Here is a 19,023-nt window from a genome sequence, read left to right as displayed (position 1 = left end):
ACATTGATTGTGGACATGATGTTTAAACGCAACGTGCAGAGTGCGCAGCACGATCTAACACAAGGCTCTCTTGCTATTCATCGTCAAGCAGTAACACGATGACCTTGGAACACTAGAAATGAGAATGCCGCCAGCTTCCGAACCCGGAGTAGGTGGTTGGGAGGTCCGAAAATTGCACATGTACGCATTGATTGCTTCTTTCGGAAGCATCTAAAACCGTTGGTAGTGGTGCACCAGGGACTCAGCAACACGGAAAGCGAAACCTTTGGTTGGCTAAGATTGTTGTGGGGGGTTTTTTTATAAGCAGACTTTGCTAGTAAAAGCGTGGGAGCAGGCGCAGAAGGAGCTGCTGCAGAGGAGAGAGCGGCAAGGCAGCGAGGAAGTGAGGAAGGTGGCGTACAACGCGCGAGAAGGAGCAATAAGAACAAGAACATCACAGTACACGCAGAAGTGCAACAGAACAAGGATAGCAACAACCGCACGCACAATAAAGGGAAGGACGCGACTGTTGGATGGGGCTACATTCATGTGCTCGTCAAGTCCGTTTAGAGCAGACTGATGGCAGATATCTGGGGTAGCGGAAGCTGAGAGTTCGAGTATCAAGGAAGTACGGTGGGCCTTGGATAGGAAGTGGTATGCAAGGATATGCCCACGTGTGGGGTATACAGTAAGACTTTCTCGGAGAGTGCTGACCCGGGTGGTGAAGCTGATGCATGTATCATAATCAGCTAATCTCCAAATGAGAAGAATGCAGGCAAGATATGGGTACCATCTCGAGGTTACATTCTTCCTGAGATTTTACGAGTCTTTCAGCCCTATTTCGTTCGCAATCTTATTACAAAACTCGGCCATATCCACGTCCTTGACACTCAGCCCCTCCGGCCTGTGTGTGGTCCACTCGACTGTTACTTTGTTGTACAGATTCGACCACTCGGGGTGATGTCTTTGGACTTTACATTCCTGTGCCACTGTATCCATGAACTTCCACGCATTGTTGAAAGTCTTGAACAAGAATTGTCGTTTTAGGCCTTTCTTAGATGGCGTAAGCTCCCACGTACAAAGAAGTGGGGAAACCCGACTGGGAAGGTCTGCAGGCTGGTTTGCGGAGAAGCTGATTTCCTGTACTAGTCCACTGGACAGAGGCTGTGTGTTGGAAACCATGACTGGGTGGGTTGTTGCGAATGACCGAGAGTATGCAATCGGAGATCCGTTGTACGAGCCAGGAGTAAGCCGCGACCGGATTGGAGGAATCGAGCACGTAGCTGGAGTCAGCTGTGCTCTGTACGATCTGGGGATGTCAGGCACAGGGACACATGACTAAGCAGTGGTGGTGTGCTTTAGCGAGTACTTACGGAAGTGCTCTGACGAGGCACCTGGGGGGTTTGGTCATAGCAGGGCTTGTACTACTGTGGAATCAAATGCACTGGGCAATGCTTTCTTGATCTTGGGGAATGCTGGCAACTGGAACCGCTAGTTGCAGAACGACAGCGTCGGATTTAAGATGGGTCAAGATGCATCAGCGGTGGTTGGATAGTGGGTCGCCCATACTGCAGATCAGCTTGGACCACTTCCGTTGCTTCGTCATACGGTACCATGCATTGGTCCGAATGCTGAAGGAGTCTCCGCAACAGCATCAGCATCTTGGTCACACCTGTGGGCATTCAAAATCAGCATGTCAGAGGACTTGTGAGACGGGAATCGCAAGGGTTCGATTATGAACAAAAGCTGTTCCCATCCTTGGAACTCCAAGCAGTCATGCACTACAATAGCAATGAGAAGACCGTCAAGCCAGTAGATATGTATTTGTTGTACAACGTGAGCTAGGCAGTAGAGAGCTTTGCAACACGGAGCATTGGTCGGCAATTTCGGACCAGGAGCTTGTGTATCCCGTAATCCTGATGCTCTTGGCGGACACAAAGAGAGCATTGGTAAGCCTAGCAGGCAAACATCGAATAGCGTTCCGCACGTCAATAGGACTTGCCAAAGTCAGCAAGTGCGCAAACAATAAAGGCGTGAGAATAAGGCAGTAGCGGCTTTGCATCAGCATAGGGAAGGCGTTGCGCCGTTGAACGAGTGTCCGAGTGGTGATGTGGTGAGAAGTACTCATCGGCCGGGCTGCTGCCGCTGGCCGGGTATATAGAGCGCGCCTGCCCCAATGACTAACCTTTCAGTCAGCACCCACCCTCAGTCAGCACCTCCTGCACAGGTACGTTGCTCGTACCTGTTTACCAAGTCTCGCGATGCGCGCCACGACAGAAACGTTATCGCGAACTTCGGCGCAATATGCCCGGCGCACGAAGCGACCATGCTAACATTGACTCGTGCAGACGCGTTCTCTTTCCCTCGCGCTGTCGCGACTTCCAGCAACTGCGCCGCACGTCACCAGTAAACGCATAGAGCGCTTCTATAGTAGACTCGATTCCTCAACCACGACGCCAGCTCGTGTTGGGCCGTGCCGAGAATAGCTACAGCTCTGCTGTCTAATCAGCGCCACTGCATCCATCCGTGACTGGTCACGTCCCAAAGTGAATTGAATGCGCCGAACCATATACCCCTCGATCCGCAGCGATACTGGCTATAACATGCAGCAACCAGCCGCTCAGGTAAGCTGTGGTGATCGTGTACTGCTCCACCGCCTTGCTGACACTTGGGCTTAGGACCATAGCAAGCCGACCATCGAGATGAGTTAGTGCTTGCTCTCCATGCTTACTTCTTCTTGGTGATTACTAACGTGCAGTGCGATGAAGGCTTAAGAGAACATCTCCTTGCTGCCGGTGCTGGCCAGCCCAGTACGCCCGCATCTATCCAGCAACAGCAACCTCATACCGGCGGGGCTCAGCAGCACATCGACCCAGCCATCGCCGGCTCGCAGCACTACATGAGCCAAGCCGACCCCAGCGACGACGGTGAAGGGCGCAAGGGCCGGAGAGAGTTGTCGACTAGCAAGCGCGCTGCACAGAATCGAGCCGCCCAGGTAGGTTCGCTGCTTCACCCTGACTGGATGATACTGACATTGCCAGCGCGCGTTCCGTCAGCGCAAAGAGGAGTATATCAAGCAGCTCAAGGATCAAGTCAAGGAGTTTGAGCAGCTGTGCGAGCTGTATAAGAATCTGCAGACCGAGAACTATCAGCTTCGGGACTACATCATCAATCTCCAATCGCGCCTGCTCGAGACACAAGGCGAGGTGCCACCCGCACCCGCAGGCGTCGATCTGTCCAACCGACCGCACGGCGGGTTACCCAGCCTGAACCAGAACCTCCCACAGCAGCAACACCAACAGCCCGAGCAGCAACAGGCACAGCAACAAAGCCCCAGCTCCACCAATAACGGCGGGCTTTCAGAGCGACAAATAGGCGAACTGCAAATGGCCGCTCAAGCAGCAGCCGCAGCTCAGAACGGCCCCAACGCCGGCAAGCACGCGGGCCAATTCGATGCAGGCGACTACTCTTCCGAGAAGCGCCAGAAGGTCGAAGGCGATGCATCGCAAGGTCAGCAGCCCGAGCAGTCCCCCCTCTACCCCGACCCAAATGCTTATTGAAGGGCAGACGAGGAGTGATTTGTTGACCGATGGCTTACATTGGAGTAGGCCCAGACTACAATGCGTTCGTTAGCGAGCTGCAGCAGTCCAGCAGGTCGGCGGAGTAGGATTTATACCCGGCGTTATCTGGCTTCATAAACCCGAGATGGTGACTCTCAGGGGTCTGTTGTTCGTCCTTTTCGTCACGATGTCATGCATAAGTATCAGAGACTGGTTCATGGCTCGGATCTGGTCTTGTTGTACCTGGCGTTGCGGTGTTGATGTGGCTGTCATATTTAGCGGCTCGAAACTGAGTCTGCAATACTGCAAGGGGTTTTCACATAGGAGGGTTCCTGGATTAATTAAGAATGTTATTGTTACTGTCAAACCCGACTGTGCCAGGACTCTCGTATCTAATGTGATCTGAGTCCGTACTGATATCCCAGCAACCGTGAGCGCCACCCAAACTGAGCTTTTCTGAGCTTTTCTCGACTTCAGTTTCTTTATATCCTTTGCACACTGGAGGCGACCTGGTTTGCGACCAAGATTTGTAGCGCGGGTGTGGCATCCTCGTTTTGTTGCCAACTTCCTCTTTCATCACCCTCCATTTTTCCGCGACCAGTTTAGGCTTGCACGTTTTGGCGCTTTTGCTGAGATGGAGTTCTCTGTGACTTCTCCATACATGACATCTTCTTCCACAATGCCTTACCCGGCGGTTTCTTCCCCTGAAAGCTCGTTCTGCAAAAATTTCGGCCTCCACAACCCGGACAGCCCTTCGTAACCACGCTGTCTTTTCTATACCTAACTTCTTCCTCAACATCATCTTCCTCCGCGCCTCCTTTCTTATACTTCATCCCCTCAACCACGGCCTCAAAACCCGTTGCTCATCCTACCAAGCAAACATACACTTATTGTTCAACAGCCTACTCCCCAAGATATCATACTCATACTTACTAATCCAGCTATCATTCCCATGACTCGACAACCTCCCAAACACACTCCCGCCCTTCCACGCAATGACCTGGGGGTCCAGATCCCTCGGCGGCGGCGGGAGCAGAATCTCCAGCCCCGGGCGCAGCTCGCGCAGTCTCTGCTCGAGAAACTCGCGGAACCCGGGCGTCTTTGCGACGCCGCCAACGAGCACGATGCCGCCGAAGAAGTCGCGCATTTTCTTCTCATCGCCACGTCCGCCTTGCGCGAGGGACTCGAGGATCGCGTGGTCCAAAGGCATGATGGGAAGCGTGCGGTCGCGCTCTTCGGCGATTTTCACTTTCTCCAGGACCGGGTCGCGGAAGATTAGGCCGGCGGCGGGCGCGTCGGTGTCGCCCATGCCGGGTGTGTCGCGGTCGGGGTTCGGTGTGCCTGTTCCTTCTGGACCAGGGGAGCCTGCGACGGAGGAGCGTGGTGTGGCTTCGTTGTCGTTGAGGCGGCCGAGGAGGTTGAAGGGTGGGGGCTTCTGGGGAGTTGCCGCGATGGCGGGTTCTTGGGTGCCGTTGATGGGGGCTTGAGCGGATCTGCCGGCTGCGAGCTCGAGGACGACGAGTTGAGCTGCGGAGATGGGGTCGTTGGGGGAGCTGTCGTAGAGGTCGACGGAGCGGGGGACGACAGTTCTGCGGCCTTCCAGCTTCCGCGAGTTGTCGAATATGGATGGCTTGAGGAGGCCCTGTTGAGATTAGCAAGCCATCATGGTGATGCTATCTGTTGGTACTCACCATGACAGACAGCAAGGTCTCATCGTAAGTTTTGAACATGTACTTCCGTGTGTCCTGGCCCGAAGCTCGCAGGTGGAAGTCCCATGTCTGAACCATAACAGAGCCCTCGTCCATCGAGCAGAACTTCTGCTTCAGCTCCTCGGCAAGCAAGAAGTCATACCGCCTCTTCAAGTTTATGTCCGAGTACGGGAAGTGGCCGTACAGCATCATCTTGATGAACGTTTCTGTGACATCCGCCCCACCCATCTTCAGGTTGATGCGAGACTCCTCGACACAGAGGCCTTCGTCGACACAGCAGATGGACGTCTTTTGAGCGCCGATGTCGACTACACACAGCTTGTCCGCGCCCGCTCCAAAAGTGTTCGACAAGCTCTCCTGTTGCAGACAAACCTTTCCGATACCAAGATCCCGTATGAGGATGTCGAGCATCGTTGTAACGTAGTTGCGCTCGTACAAGTCCGGTATGATGAGCACGCACTTGTAGTTAGCCAGGTCTTTCATCCTGGTGATACCGAGCTGATTCCTGAACGCCGCTTCGTAAATCTTGGATATGTCGTGGTAGATCTGGTTGCGATCCGCATACTCGCTTTCGTTGAAGGTACCATGGCGCAGAGGCCAGAACAGCTTGTAGCGAGGGTTCGATCGGTCGGGGATACGAAGTGCTTCGTGGCCGGTGAAGAAGTGCGGCGCCCTGTCTGGGTTCGAAGGGATCTCTGTGAACTCGATACGATTGATATCGTTGTGTTCTGAGATGACCTCTGGCGGAGTGCGGCGGTTGTAGTTTGTGACCAGGTCCTTGGAGTTCGGCAGCACTCGGCGCTTGTTGGAGCGCATTCGCGTCCTCAGCTCCGAAGACATAGCCATGTACTGATCGGCGAAGTCTTCGCCAAACCACTTCTCAGGGAGCGCGTCTGCCGGCACTGCTCCCTCGACCTTCATGCGCTTGGGGCTGGGCTCGCCGCCGTCCTCCTCGCACTCGCTCTCCTTCCATCTCCGCGCAATGACCATGGGTATTGTCTTGGGCAGCGCATCTGCGCCCAGACCGATCCTCAGGTTCTGGCTGCCGGGGTGTATGACGATGAGCTTCGAGATGTCCGTCCTCGAAGAGTCCAATGAAGCGTCGACCTCGTCCGCGGCCTCTTCAGCTAGCGGTGTTGCGCCCTCGGCCGCCTGAGGGACGCCCAGCGCGCGCGCGCGATCCCTGTCTCGGGCCTCTTGCACGATGCGTGCGCGCTCCTCGTCTTTGGGGTATCGGACAGCCAGGAACTGTTCGTCGCGCTTGAGGAATTCGGTGTAGTAGTTCTTCTGGTTGATCATGCCCACCTGGGGCCACGACGAGAGGTCCATGTTGTTGTCAGTCCGCTCGAGGCCTGCGCATGTTGTCAGCAGCTATAGGGCAGCACAGCGGCGTCAGATGGTCCTACCTTCCTGCCTCAGCTGGGCTCTGCCTGACTTCTTGCCCACCATCTTGTCTGTGTAGCTGTGGCGCGCTGATCTCCAAGTGCTGACCTTCAAGTGCTTCTCTCCACCTAAGCCGCAGACAGATCTGGCTGTGGCTTGGTTGGAGCGCGCCTGCCAGATAGCTGCTCGGTATTATCGCGACGCAAGCTCCACCTGTTCGGTGTCGAGGTCACGTCGTGGAGAAAAGTAAATTGGGGGGTTGCGGGGTTGCGGTCGTAGAGTCAAGATTCGAGTCGCAAGCAATGGCGTACGCGAAGATAACTTGGTGCTGCAATGGGTCGCGCCCTGGCTGTGCTGGAGATGTTGCGGGCGCCTCTCTTCCGCGATTGGTTCCTGGTCATCGGTCCCACCTGCCGCCAGCCTTGCCGTGGTCTCGAGGCGAGCGTTCCTTCCGCAGAACATACATAATTTACATGCTTTCGAGCAACTGAAAGCCAAAAGCTGCTGTCTGTTCGAGGTGACGTTTCACTGCTATGCCATAGTCACGCCCATAGGCCCACGATACAACGCCATATGATACAACGCCATGATACAGCGTCATGATACAGCGCCATGATACAGCGCCATGATACAGCGCCATGATACAGCGCCATGATACAGCGCCATATACGCATACGCAACATGCACGCAACATGCCCGTTTTCCTGCTGACCACGCAGACTAGAAAAAGGCACACCATCCAATGTACATGGCTGCCAGATTGACCGGGTCCCTGGCCATCGCAATCAACGCATCCACATATCCTTCCACACTCAGTGGCACCGACTCGCCCTTCAGGTACCCATTGACCTTTGTTCTCACACTGTCCAGCACCTCCTGCGGTGTGTCTGGAACGCTAGCAATCTTCTTCCTCCTCTTTCCACCTAAGAAGTCGGCTGTGGGATCGTGCACGAAGGTTTCAAGAATCGTAATGAGCGTGTCTTCATGCTGCCGCAGAAGACTGTACACCAGCTCGGCCGCTTTTCTGAAAGGGCCTTCGACGCCTTGGGGGCCCATCGCATCGACCATGTTGTGTGTAAGACGGAAGGGTACGAGCTCAGGCTTCTCAAAGGTAAGACCCTTATCAAACAGGCAGTTGAAGTCAACGTGGAAGGTCCCACCGTCGCCTTGCTCCAACAACACGTTCTCACCATGTCGGTCGCCCAAACCCAGTACGTGGCCAACAATGCTCATTACTGCGCAGGAGCGTGTGTATCGTAGTCTTGCAGATAGCCAAGCCTCGGGTTCAGGGAACGTCTCGACGAACCACTCATGCAGTACTGGCTGGAACTTGCCCAAGATCTTCTCTGTGAAGATGGGCACCTTCGATGGCGAAGATGACGCTTCGTTGAGCAACATGCGGATTTCGGAGTAGTCGATGTGCACGTTGTGCTGGCGATAGAATCGGATGATGATATCGCGCATAGGCTTGAGACCTTCGACCCACTCGATGGCTCCACACTCTTCGTTCAGAGGCGTCACTGCGTACGTCTTGATGTACAGCCGGCGCTTGCTGGACTCGATGTCCTTCTGCAGCGCGCGATTGATCATAGCGTTGAACTCCATGAGACGTTGATCCTTGCGCAAGTCATCCTTGGGCTTGCAGAGGAGACCGTAAGAGCGGCCGTCCGAGCCTCGTACGTTGATCTTTCGCGGACGCTGGAGTGAGGAGAGCACCAGAACATCGTCCATGAACGCATTGATTGTTACAGCATCTTGCGGGAATGGGTTGTGTAAGCGTATCGTCTTACTGTCATTTCCAGCAGGAAGGTTCGGCAACATGTTGGCTTCGATGGGCACCACCAACTGGCTAGGTGCCAGCTTGTGGCTGAAACCAAGGTCCTTCGAAAGACTGACATGCGTGACCCGTTGCTCGACTGGAGCGTCACAAGCTATCAGCAAAGCATCGGTCAAACGTTGTCCTTGCACGATGACGTTCTTCAGATCTAGGTATCCATTCTTGCGCTTCGACGTGTCGCGCAACTTTTGTAACACGGCAGTGCCGCGTGCTCGACGGTCATCTTGAGTCGAGTGGAGCACCGCAAGTAAACTCCATAGCGTCTGTTGCGGGTACGCTGCTGCGACCCGAATGATAATAAACTGCAACGCATCCCAGACATTCTTGTTCGGATGACTGATACGCGTGATAATCTGCGGGAACGCAGTATACCATGTATAAGCAGGCATGCGCTCACCAGCATACCGCTTGAGGTATTTGTTGATGTGGTCCAGATAGGTGAGTCTGTGGTCGTGAAACTCCTTGTCTCTTGCCGATCGAGGCGCCACATTCATGACGTCCGTTCCTAAGTTCAGCCAGAGCGTAAGGATCTTTGGTAGGGTCTGGTAATAGTACTTCGTGCCATAGACTGTAGAGCGTACGAAGTTTTCAATGACGAGTTTGATCAGACTCCCTGCAAGGTACTCTTGGCTCTGTTTCGAGACTGGCAGTCTTTTCTCAGACTCGAAAAGCTTAAGGTAGTATCGTCCCAAGTAGTAGTGGCCCTTGTCCCATTTAGGGTATGACATGACGCCTGTCGCATATGCATCTTTTAGAGAGCCAGACTTCGTTTGTCCAGCGCGATCAAGCCATTTCGCAAGGAGTAGCTGAGCGTGGCATTTCACCTTGCTCATATGGTCGCCTCCACGGCCATCAGTAGTTATTGAGATGTTGATGGGCAGGCTGTCGCTGTTCTGGAAGGCGTTACTGTTGATAGCGCCCCGCAGGTTTTGGATCGCTTTTCGATGATGCCCTTCTTTCCACAGCAACTTCGAGTACTCGATCTTAGAGGCACCGTCTCCCAGCTGGCCGGCGTGGAGAACCGAATTGAAAGCGGTGGTAATAAACCCGCCCTTACGTGCAAGTCGTCCTGTTGTGAGCCAGGCGGAAGCGATGTCTAGGTCGCTAAAGTCGATTCTGAACCAATTAGCGTTGATCATCTGTTCGTTCCCTCCAATCACTTACTTCGAGACTAGCATGGTTGCACGGCGAACACCAAGAAGGTACTGCTTGTCAGAAGTGTAGGCACCAATGACGTCCAGTCGGCGATCCAAATTCTCAAGAATGACTTCGCGTTCTGGTGTGGTTGGTGTCATGACGCCGCTGATTGCTTCGATCTCATATAAAGCGTGCAGTTTGACCAATGTGTCGTGACATGCTTGCAGAGAGTTGGTATTTGACGGAGAAAGACTCTTGGACAAGGTTCCACGAAGAGCGGCGGTGATGGTCGTGAATTCTGCTTCGTCTTTTCGATACAGCGCAAGCAAAGCCTTTCCAACGCCAACATTGAAGTCCGTGGTTGCACCAATGATTTGGTCAGATGAAGCACCGAGAATCCGCTCAAGCTGTGTCCATTTACCAGCCGACCAGGCTGCTTCAACAGCAAACGGAAGCGTGCTGATTGATAGTGAGTTCGTTGCATGGAAGCCATCGACGTAATTGAGGATCGCATCTACATAGGTTCAGTCCTGACAGGTCACAATTGCGCGGATCAACTTACCATATTGGCCAGACTCTTTAAGACAGGTCAAAAGATTGACCTGAGTGTCCAGGTCATCCGGTTTCTCAGCCAACGCGATCTCGTACCAGCTCTGAGCTGCGGTCCATCGGCCAGCCTTGCGATCTTCCATGATCTGTTGCTCGGGGTTGAGCACTTTCAGGTGAGCTGTGATACCTTCGATACTGTCAGGCTCATCGATCTGCGCGTAGATGGATTGTAGATGTTGTAACAGGTCGTCTTTCTCGAAGACTTGATTTGTTTCAGTCTTGAGTTGCTGCTGTTGTCGGTAATATTGCTCCCAGTGAAAAAGGGCGCGAGCGTACGACCCACACTCGACCGCACGTCGAGAGATCACCTCAGCCGGGATGAGCCGGAGGATACTTTCTACGCGAGTGATCTGTTTGATTGCGTTCATCTCTTCTTCCTCTGAGATGCCGCGACCGGTCTTGCCAGCCATGATTCTAGCGTCGGTCACAGACTTCTTCTTTTCTTGTAGCCACAGCGAAAGATAGTCCAGGACTTGGAATACGTTCTACGTTACTCAGTCAGCGAAGCAATACTCAGTATCACTCCAAACTTACCTCGCTACATTGCTTAATCAGGACAGCATCAGTCTGATCAGTAGACTGGATTTCACGCCGCAGTACCGTCAGCAGCTCTGTCCCTACATGTGTCAAGTTTTGGTCATCGTCAGACACGATGACATTTAGGGCGGCGAAAGGAAGTATGAAAGTTGCAATCGACAGATCAAAGCCTCTGATGACTCTAGCCAGGACTGGAAAAACCATTTCCACGTTGACGCCCTGTCCCTTCTGTAGCAGATCGTACACGAAGGTTTGGAGCCAGGTTCCGTGACTGATTTTGCCATCGAAGATTGGGTATGCGGGAGATTTGTAGTGCAGGGCTGGGTTTCGATTGACGGAGTATCTCGAGTTGAGGAAGGGGGTCAGGACGTTTCTCGTAGGCTCGGGAATGTCGTTCCACCTTTGTGCTTCTGTGCTAGCCTGTGAAGAGCGAGGCTTCGCTACCGCCAATGCGCTAAAGCCACAATGCTTGAGCATCTCCTGCATGACATAGGCGATCCACCCTTGAGAAGTGGCATTGGTAGTCGAAAGAAAGACCTTCACGAGGACTTGCTCTAGTAGAAGAGCTACGAAGTCGATGTCCTCGTCTCTTCGTGAGAAGTTCGACAACATCAAGACGCGCTTCTTTTCGCATACTGTCTCCACTCGATATGGATCGAGACCTCCAATGATGCCAAGACATTGTGCGCATAACGTGGTAATGTCCGGGTGATCTTCTGAGAATCGTATGCTGGCGTCTAGGACTGATCGAGTAAGTGCTGCCAGTACGGGCAGTGGCTTCTGCCCCACAATTGCTTGGTGCAGGTGCTTTTGATTGGCATCAAGATACGGTCCAAGCTCTCTGAGAGCCTGGCGTACAACCACAGCGTTCTGGTCTTTGCACCTATTGCCGAAGGCTTGGAAAATCCTGACGATTTCCACGTGCGACTTGAAGCGTACCAGCTCTCCTTCAGTCTTCGACATCATGGGAATGGTCGCTAGCGATGGGAGATACTCGATTCGTGCCCGTAATTGTGCGTCGTACTTCTGCGTCAGAGCTATAATTGTCTTGCTTGCCAAAAGTTGAGTCTCCTCCGAAAAGATATTCCAGTGCTCTACGATTAGCGCGAAGGTTTGATCAATGACAAGCATCGTATCTTCCGCGTCAAGTGCATCAAGTAAAGCTATCCATACCAGTAGGGCATCGTTGCAAAGGTCTGGATCTGCCATTGCGGACTGTAAGCATGCGCGTATCTACTTTTCGTTAACATGTTTCGCACAATCGAGCTTATAACGGCTTACCTGCGGTAATGCGCCGTTCACACTGTAACGCGCAAGAGTGATGAAGTCTCCGATGGCTGCTATACATCTTTTACGCTCAGGCAACGGATGTGGCGTGGTCTTGCCTCGAGTGAGTGGGCTCTCCACAATGTCTGAGAAGTATGCGATGATACCGAGAATATGAGTTTCGCAAAAGTCGTCAAGGCTTCGGGTTTTAGAAGAGGACCTGCGCTGGCCCTTTTTTATGTCGGCGAGCCGAGCAAGCGTGCTGAATGCGCGATGATACTACACATTGTGGTTAGCTCGTTAGCAGGAGGAACTCTTTGTCTACGTACCGGAGCTTTCCTTGACTCGTCTTGTTCCGCGGAAAGCATGAGAATCTCGATGGCAACGCCTGTGATATCCAGTGCAACCAGTGTCTCAAGCCTGTCATTGCTGCCCTCCCGCATAGCTGGCTCAATGTCGGCCAATGTCTCCATAGCATGGGATTCGACGTCTGGTACAGACTGCGAAAGCAACAATGCCAGGATCTTCGCAAGGTTGTTCCGTGGCTGAGTCAATACTTCCGCTACTGGGACTTTGCGAGCCTGGGCGATCTTCTCAATGATGTCCCTCCTCTTTGTCAACACCAAATGCGGTAAAGTATACGACTGAGTTAGTACAAGCAGCTGACGAACGGTTTGCTCTGTAAGATCAGCAAGCTGTTGTGCCTTTTGGGGCTTATTGACGATGTCCTTGATGACGGAAAAGGCAAGTATCCTCCAATACGGTTTGAATAAGGCCTCAGGTTCGTAAGGCTCAGCTAGAGCGTCAAGCTGGGATTGTCAGTGCGGAGTTGAGACGCAAATAACAAGGATTCTTACTTCTTTATACGCCATGCCACATATGAGAGCGTTTGGGTGGCCAAGGTACTCGACTAACCGATGTAAGATGATCGGAAGCTCTAGCTCACCACACACACTTCGAAAGATCAGCTGGTGTATTGAAGCCGATCTGTACAACTTACCGCGCCACTTGGCCATATGCTAGGATCAAGGTCTCTTGATCAGCGAGGACACCACGTTGCACGAGTGCATCGAAGAACTCAATGACTGATGTCCGATTCTTTTGACAAACACGACTGGAGATGTCGCTCCGCAGGAATGTCATGAGTGCATGTCTATCTCATCATCAGTTTTGGAGCGCCGTAAAGAATGTGGCGTACTCACGTCGCCGCAATTTTCAACTCTCTGAGAGACCGGCTCATGCATGCAAGCAACCATTGTCCTAGTTCGCACACTTCCAGGTTGAGATAGTCAGGGTCGGAAATGTGATTGAAGAGGCGTCCTATGGCAACAGCCATGAGTACTCGAGGCCTTGCCGAATTCTGGAACTTGGGCTCTTTCGTGATTGCGAGGATTGCGGCAACAACTTCCTTCCAGTCCTCACCACGATCATTCCTATCCCAATAGACTTCCGCGTTTCGGACTTTGACGGCTGGTCCATCACAAAGAGAGCAATTGAGTTTCTGCCAATGCTCGTAGCCATTTCTGTTGGCCTGCAGACACCGCGAGCCTGAGCAAGCGACCTTACCCAAGGCAATGAGCAATTGTTGCTGTGCAGCTTCGTTCTGCTTCGGGTGCTCGGGTAGAGAAGAATATTTCGCCCTGATAGTGTAAGACAAAGCTCAACGGAAAAGAGTATGAACATACGGGATGATGTTGTGGAGATTTGAAAGATTGAGTATTGGGGAGTCTTGTGAGCTGCCGTTGAGCAGTATTGTGAGTTCGTGATAAGCCGACGTGTTAGCGTCCTCTGACGATTCGTGCAGCGTCTTGCGTCGCTTTGCTGGCCTGTCCTCGACCAGATTCGTCCTTTGAAATACCTGAATGCACTTGGTCGCGTCTTCGGCTATCTGGGCTGACATAAAGCTCGCTGCGCCATTCGAGCATAGCTCTTCACGCAGGCTTTCCGTGCTCTCAGGCCACTCTGCTTTCGAAGTCCATAGACATAACGCGAGCTGTTGTACGTTAGAGACCGCAACAAATAGTACTCCATTTTGCATACCTGTAAGTCCTTTTGCAATCCAGATAATACTTCTGTGTTCTCACAGATTCTTCTTGCGCTATGCTTCAACGGTTCCGTATCAAATACCTTTGCGGGCCGACGCCGCCGATCAAGCACGCTTTCTTGAGGCGTCTCGATCTGTGCAACATGACACAGCCGCGTCACCATGAGCGCGAGCTGTGTCTGATTGCTATCCGACATTGATGAAATAGCGAGACTCTCGATCAGACGGGCAATGCTGCTAATCGATATCGATGCAGCCTTACCCGAATCCGAAAAGCGATCTTTTGGCTCGGACCCAGGAATCGCAAGAGTGTCCACGAGTTGCATGTATAAAGCAATTGTCTCGTCGTGTAATGGGCGCTTATCGGAACCAGTATTCCACCGTCGAAAGTAGTGCCATAGCTCCTCACAGGTATCCAGGATCCACGGGTACTGTTGCTGGAAAAGAACCTTCCATGGTTTTTGGCGTGTTGGGGCGCACAGAGCCACAAGAAGGTTGAGACCAACACAGATGGCCGAAGTTGGTGAAGAAATGGTTCTTTGGAGCTCATGAGGTACAGCGATCAATTGCTTGCTCTCTGGCCAAAACTCATTAAGGCTGCTTGAAGAGGGTATCACAATGCGGAATGGCTCAACTCGTACTGTCACAGGGTCGTTGGCTGCTTTCAGTTCATCTCGAATATCTACAAGTCGATCAGTGATGCATAGTCGGCAGAACCGAGGCACTTACAAACGGCCGTTGACTTGTACAATCGCATCACGGTAACGGCCTGGCGTGAATATGCTGTTGTACTAGCAAGTATGCTGAGGCAGAAGTTGAGCATATCCTGGATGTGCCGATGGATCGGTCGTAGAGTCGCATGTGTCAATATATCAAGGAGCTTTGGGAACAGCCACATGACGACAGGCGGTCGAGGGATTCCATTGTCGTCACCGTCTTTCGGGCTCAAGAGCAGGTGTGGTTTTTGGTTCAGCAAGTACATTATTGCGTTGATACTGCGAACACCCTGTTCCATTTGTTCGTCTTGCGCAAATAGATCTTCTTTGAATAAGCCCTCTAAGCCTGCCTCTGCGACAACGCAAATGAAGGCTACGAGTTGAACGTCCGGCTCGTCCGTGCTTGGGTGCGCAAGGAATTCTTTGAGAAGCTCGCCAAACGTAACTTTTGCGGCAGCATCTTGCCTTGAATTGACGTTTGCTGCATTATGTACGATTTGAGCTGCAATAGTTGACGGCGGAGGGTTTCCGTTCGTATTGCCGTTCGTAAGCACATTTGCTGCAGGGGGCGGCGGCGCCTTGCGTTGGGTTGAGCCCCCGCCTTTGCGGGCCATTTCGATGTTTACTTGTGGGTCATATCGAGATAATGAAGGCGTGTAAGGAGCGTCCAAGGGAAGTGGGGCAATCGATTGAGTTGGGATGTGATTGAGGCGTAGTAGGTACTCGAGCTTCCCAGAGTTCGGCACAAGCAAGCCTTAATATGATGTCGCGAGCTTGTGACAGATTAGTGGATATTTGGCACAAGAGATGCAAGGAAGTTGAGTGCTGATGACTGCTGTGATCGATGTCAGACGCGTCGAATAATTTGGGAAGGAGCGCGTTGTCCCGTGATGCTGCCAAGAGCACTAATTGCTCCACCCTGGTCTCGATGTCCGACCATGTCGAAGTCAGACCATCATTTGCAGATCGCAGATACAAGTCGCCTCTGAGGCACTCAGCGCATACGAAATACCTTCACGAGTAGCACAAAAGTGGCCCATAGGGCACGTCACACCGATGCAGTTCTCCTCGAAGTCCTTCCGCGCAACGCTCCCCAACTCTCTCGCCGCAAAGTACCGCAAAGCGCTTCAAAAGCACCCATTCGCACTCTTCGGCCTCCCATTCCTTGCAACAATAGTTGCCGGCTCGTTCATGCTCACACCCGCCACCGCTCTGCGCTACGAGAGATATGATCGCAAGAATCAGCAAATAAGTCAAGAAGAGGCAATGGGCCTGGGGCAAAATCGAAGGAAGGTCAACATGAAGGATGAATACTACGTGAGTGGCCTACTATATATTTCGAGGATAAGGAAAAGCGTGGAGGCTTGAAAGAGAACGGCTGCAACACGGAGCAGGTTACTGACGAGCTTGCAGCGATTACAAGCGAAGGATCTCGAGGACTGGGAGCAGAGGCGTGTCAAGCGCCTACCCGGTGAGCCGGACGGCACACTTGTTTAAACTTGATTGTATTATATGGCAGGGCGTTGTAGGGGAATACTCGAGCATAATGGCGAGTATTCCTGAGCCTCTCGGCGTTCGGCAAATCGACCAAAGAAACATCTCAACTTACGTACTCTGTGCATGTGAAAAGACAGATTCGAAGGTGACGACTCGTTCGATATATTTGATGCCAGATGAGTTGCAGGCGTAAACAAGGCTACAATGAGGACCGGTTTGTTTGTTGTGAGTACTTTCGTATTCGTCTATCTACAACAAGACTTCGCGAGAAGTGTATATTAAAATGGCTAAGCTCTTTTGAACTGTCATAAAGATGTCGACACCCAAACATGTCGTTTCTTGCTTATTCGTTCCGTCCCATCCATCATAACGATCGTAAGGCAACCCAACCTCGCCCGATTTTGATGTGTCGTTGCGGTCTACAGCAAACTCCAGACGTTCTGGACGCCCATAAAATGATGCAACCCTGACCAGAGTCTATGCCGATTCATGCAAATGACTCCTGCAAATGCCCAGAATGCAGCAAAGAAAGAAGTAAAGGCGAGAGATCTTAGGGTATCTACTGCTTGATCTCGTAGGTGCGGCGGAACATGTCGTCGACGTTGGTGAGGTAGTAAGTGCCAGGCAGGATACCGTCAGTCTCACCCTTGGGGGTGTAGCTCTTCTGGAGGTGAGCCTGCTTGCGGAGATCGCACAACTAGAATGGCGTTAGTCACGTGCGCTCAACAATAGTAAGAGTTCTGAAAGGGAGGCTTACAGCATCATACTGCTCAGGGGCAACAACGCGCCTTGCATCCAGGCGGTTCTGGATGTCGAGCGACCTGGCAATCTGCTCGTAGCTGCCCTTGATAGTGAAGGAGAACAGAGAGGAAGCGAGTCCACTTCCGTAACTGAAGAGAGCAATGCGCTTGCCTTGGGCAGTCTGGCTGTCAATATTTGCAAGCAAACTGCACAAGCTGGCATAAACACTGCCGCAGTACATGTTTCCGCACATAGTGGGGACCTGGATACTGGGCTGGACACGAGCAGCAAATCGCTTCTTGGCGAGAGCCATGAAGGTCTTCTCGATGGTCCTGTCGGAGATGGATGCCTCGTAGGAGATATCCTTGATCTCAGCGGGAACCTCAGCAAAGATGGGGTTGGAGGGGTTCTTGAGGTAGTCGTTGTAGAGCAGACGCGCGTACGATTTGGACACGAGCTTGCAGGTGGGTGCGTGGAAAGCCATGTAGTCGAAACGGTCGAGAGGGGTCTCCTGCTCCTCAGCGTGGCCGTTGACACCGTTGCCGTTCTGCTGAGACTTCAATGTTGCCTCACGCTCGTTGTAGGCCTTGTAGCAGGCATCTACAGCCTCGATGTAGCACTTGATGGAGAAGTGACCGTCGACAACGGGGTACTCGCTCGTGAAGTCGGGCTTGTAGAAGTCGTATACATGCCTGACGTACGAACCACGCTTGCCGGGCTCCATAACAATGGGAGCGTCGGGGCCAATGAGCATGGCAACGCAACCAGCACCACCGGTGGGACGGGCGTTGCCCTTTGCGTACAGCGCGATGTCGCCAGCGACAACGACGGCGTCACGGCCATCCCAAGCAGAAGACTCGATCCAGTTGACGGAGTTGAACAGAGCGTTGGTGCCACCGTAGCACGCATTCACTGTATCAACACCCTCAACGTTGTAGTTGCCGCTCTCCTCGAACAACTGCATGAGGACGGACTTGACCGACTTCGACTTGTCGAGCAGAGTCTCAGTGCCGACTTCAAGGCGACCGATGGACTTGGGGTCGATGTTGTACTTCTTGAAAAGCGAGGAGACGGTGGTCAAGGCGAACGAGTAGATGTCTGCACAGCAAATGTTTAGCCCTCTCTCCTTTTCACAGCCAGGTGCTCGAGGAAGATCCCCAGCAGGCACTCACCCTCACGGTCGTCGCAGAAGGACATCTTGGTCTGGCCCAGACCAATGGTGTACTTGCCCGCGGCGATGCCATCGAACTTCTCGAGCTCGGCCTGGTCGACGCACTGTAAGAGGAAAAGTCAGTAGTGTTGACATGAGGGGTACATCGAGGCGCAAGACTCTGTATGCGCTCGCTAGTCGAATAGACTTGCCTGGCTGGGAAAGTACAGCTCAATGGCCTTGATACCGATGTTCTGGGGACGGGCAGCCATGTTTAGTATTGTTGTGAGGTGTGGTGGAGGGAGGGGACGAGTTGCTAAGGACAAGAAGGGTGGTCTTCGCTTCACCGCCGGGTTACTTAAGTACTTTAGAAAGGAGCACGCGCAAGCGACAAAGGCAAAGTGCGGTCAGGTAGCGGCCAATGCTGGCAAGTTGAGCCTCTAGGGTGGATGAGGAGATTTAACTGTATTTGTGCAGATAACCTGGATCTCAACAACGCCAATTTCCCGTTCATACGTTCGCTTGACGCGCGATGTTGTACTTTTTCACCACTGCATGTTGCATTCACCACAATCTGCGACTAGGGTCCCACTCGAGAAGGCGCGCCCCTCTCCTACCCTTCTGCCTTGTCTGCGCAATACATCTTTCGTCGTCACATCTTTTGGCCACCGTGAATCGGAGCAACGTGGCGCCGTAGTTCTGGAAAACATACAGTATTCGGGTGTGCCAGGAACAGCCGAACAGGGCCAATCGCGTTCATCTTGGCACGCAGGGTCGCCGCTCTAGCGTCTGCGACACGAGGTGAATGGGCTCTGGTCAAATCCATCTTGGGAACACCACAACATCGGCAGCTTGCGG

The 19,023-nt window shown here is 52.8% G+C and overlaps 6 protein-coding genes across 6 annotated transcripts; 2 read left to right on the top strand and 4 right to left on the bottom strand.

Moving 5' to 3' along the window:
• Nucleotides 1–616: 616 nt before the first annotated feature.
• BU25DRAFT_10301 (transcriptional coactivator/pterin dehydratase) lies at nucleotides 617–1,371 on the bottom strand. The gene has a single exon (XM_033699371.1). It carries the CDS (start codon nucleotides 1,159–1,161, stop codon nucleotides 799–801), a length of 363 nt encoding a protein of 120 aa, XP_033567836.1. The 5' UTR covers nucleotides 1,162–1,371; the 3' UTR covers nucleotides 617–798.
• Nucleotides 1,372–2,170: 799 nt separating this feature from the next.
• Nucleotides 2,171–3,708, top strand: BU25DRAFT_10177 (uncharacterized protein). The gene is made up of 5 exons (XM_033699368.1): nucleotides 2,171–2,206; nucleotides 2,328–2,603; nucleotides 2,658–2,685; nucleotides 2,748–2,974; nucleotides 3,021–3,708. The coding sequence occupies exons 2-5, from the start codon at nucleotides 2,535–2,537 to the stop codon at nucleotides 3,537–3,539; spliced, it is 843 nt and encodes a 280-aa protein (XP_033567835.1). The 5' UTR covers nucleotides 2,171–2,206; nucleotides 2,328–2,534; the 3' UTR covers nucleotides 3,540–3,708.
• Nucleotides 3,709–4,176: 468 nt separating this feature from the next.
• Nucleotides 4,177–7,024, bottom strand: BU25DRAFT_10296 (actin-like ATPase domain-containing protein). The gene is made up of 3 exons (XM_033699369.1): nucleotides 6,655–7,024; nucleotides 5,231–6,600; nucleotides 4,177–5,181 (listed from the first exon to the last, which is right to left on the bottom strand). Exons 1-3 carry the CDS (start codon nucleotides 6,695–6,697, stop codon nucleotides 4,408–4,410), a joined length of 2,187 nt encoding a protein of 728 aa, XP_033567834.1. The 5' UTR covers nucleotides 6,698–7,024; the 3' UTR covers nucleotides 4,177–4,407.
• A 327-nt stretch (nucleotides 7,025–7,351) lies between these two features.
• On the bottom strand, nucleotides 7,352–15,595 carry BU25DRAFT_381226 (uncharacterized protein; the record flags this gene model as incomplete). The annotated part of the gene is made up of 12 exons (XM_033699654.1): nucleotides 14,791–15,595; nucleotides 14,058–14,743; nucleotides 13,703–14,010; nucleotides 13,220–13,657; nucleotides 13,018–13,170; nucleotides 12,875–12,971; nucleotides 12,347–12,826; nucleotides 12,033–12,296; nucleotides 10,749–11,984; nucleotides 10,168–10,699; nucleotides 9,633–10,119; nucleotides 7,352–9,584 (listed from the first exon to the last, which is right to left on the bottom strand). The coding sequence occupies exons 1-12, from the start codon at nucleotides 15,389–15,391 to the stop codon at nucleotides 7,352–7,354; spliced, it is 7,515 nt and encodes a 2,504-aa protein (XP_033567833.1). The 5' UTR covers nucleotides 15,392–15,595.
• A 238-nt stretch (nucleotides 15,596–15,833) lies between these two features.
• BU25DRAFT_486697 (cytochrome c oxidase assembly protein COX16, mitochondrial) lies at nucleotides 15,834–16,598 on the top strand (the record flags this gene model as incomplete). The annotated part of the gene is made up of 2 exons (XM_033700179.1): nucleotides 15,834–16,094; nucleotides 16,191–16,598. 2 exons carry the CDS (start codon nucleotides 15,834–15,836, stop codon nucleotides 16,272–16,274), a joined length of 345 nt encoding a protein of 114 aa, XP_033567832.1. The 3' UTR covers nucleotides 16,275–16,598.
• On the bottom strand, nucleotides 16,507–18,600 carry BU25DRAFT_436059 (hydroxymethylglutaryl-CoA synthase). The gene is made up of 4 exons (XM_033699999.1): nucleotides 18,378–18,600; nucleotides 18,188–18,290; nucleotides 17,032–18,113; nucleotides 16,507–16,971 (listed from the first exon to the last, which is right to left on the bottom strand). Exons 1-4 carry the CDS (start codon nucleotides 18,435–18,437, stop codon nucleotides 16,834–16,836), a joined length of 1,383 nt encoding a protein of 460 aa, XP_033567831.1. The 5' UTR covers nucleotides 18,438–18,600; the 3' UTR covers nucleotides 16,507–16,833.
• Between the last annotated feature and the right edge of the window lie 423 nt (nucleotides 18,601–19,023).

The sequence above is a fragment of the Macroventuria anomochaeta genome (assembly GCF_010093625.1).
Source record: "Macroventuria anomochaeta strain CBS 525.71 unplaced genomic scaffold BU25scaffold_1, whole genome shotgun sequence".
NCBI classification, from domain to species: domain Eukaryota; kingdom Fungi; phylum Ascomycota; class Dothideomycetes; order Pleosporales; family Didymellaceae; genus Macroventuria; species Macroventuria anomochaeta.
The sequence above is the reverse complement of the archived record's forward strand: the minus strand, read 5'-3'. Positions and strand labels throughout refer to the sequence as shown.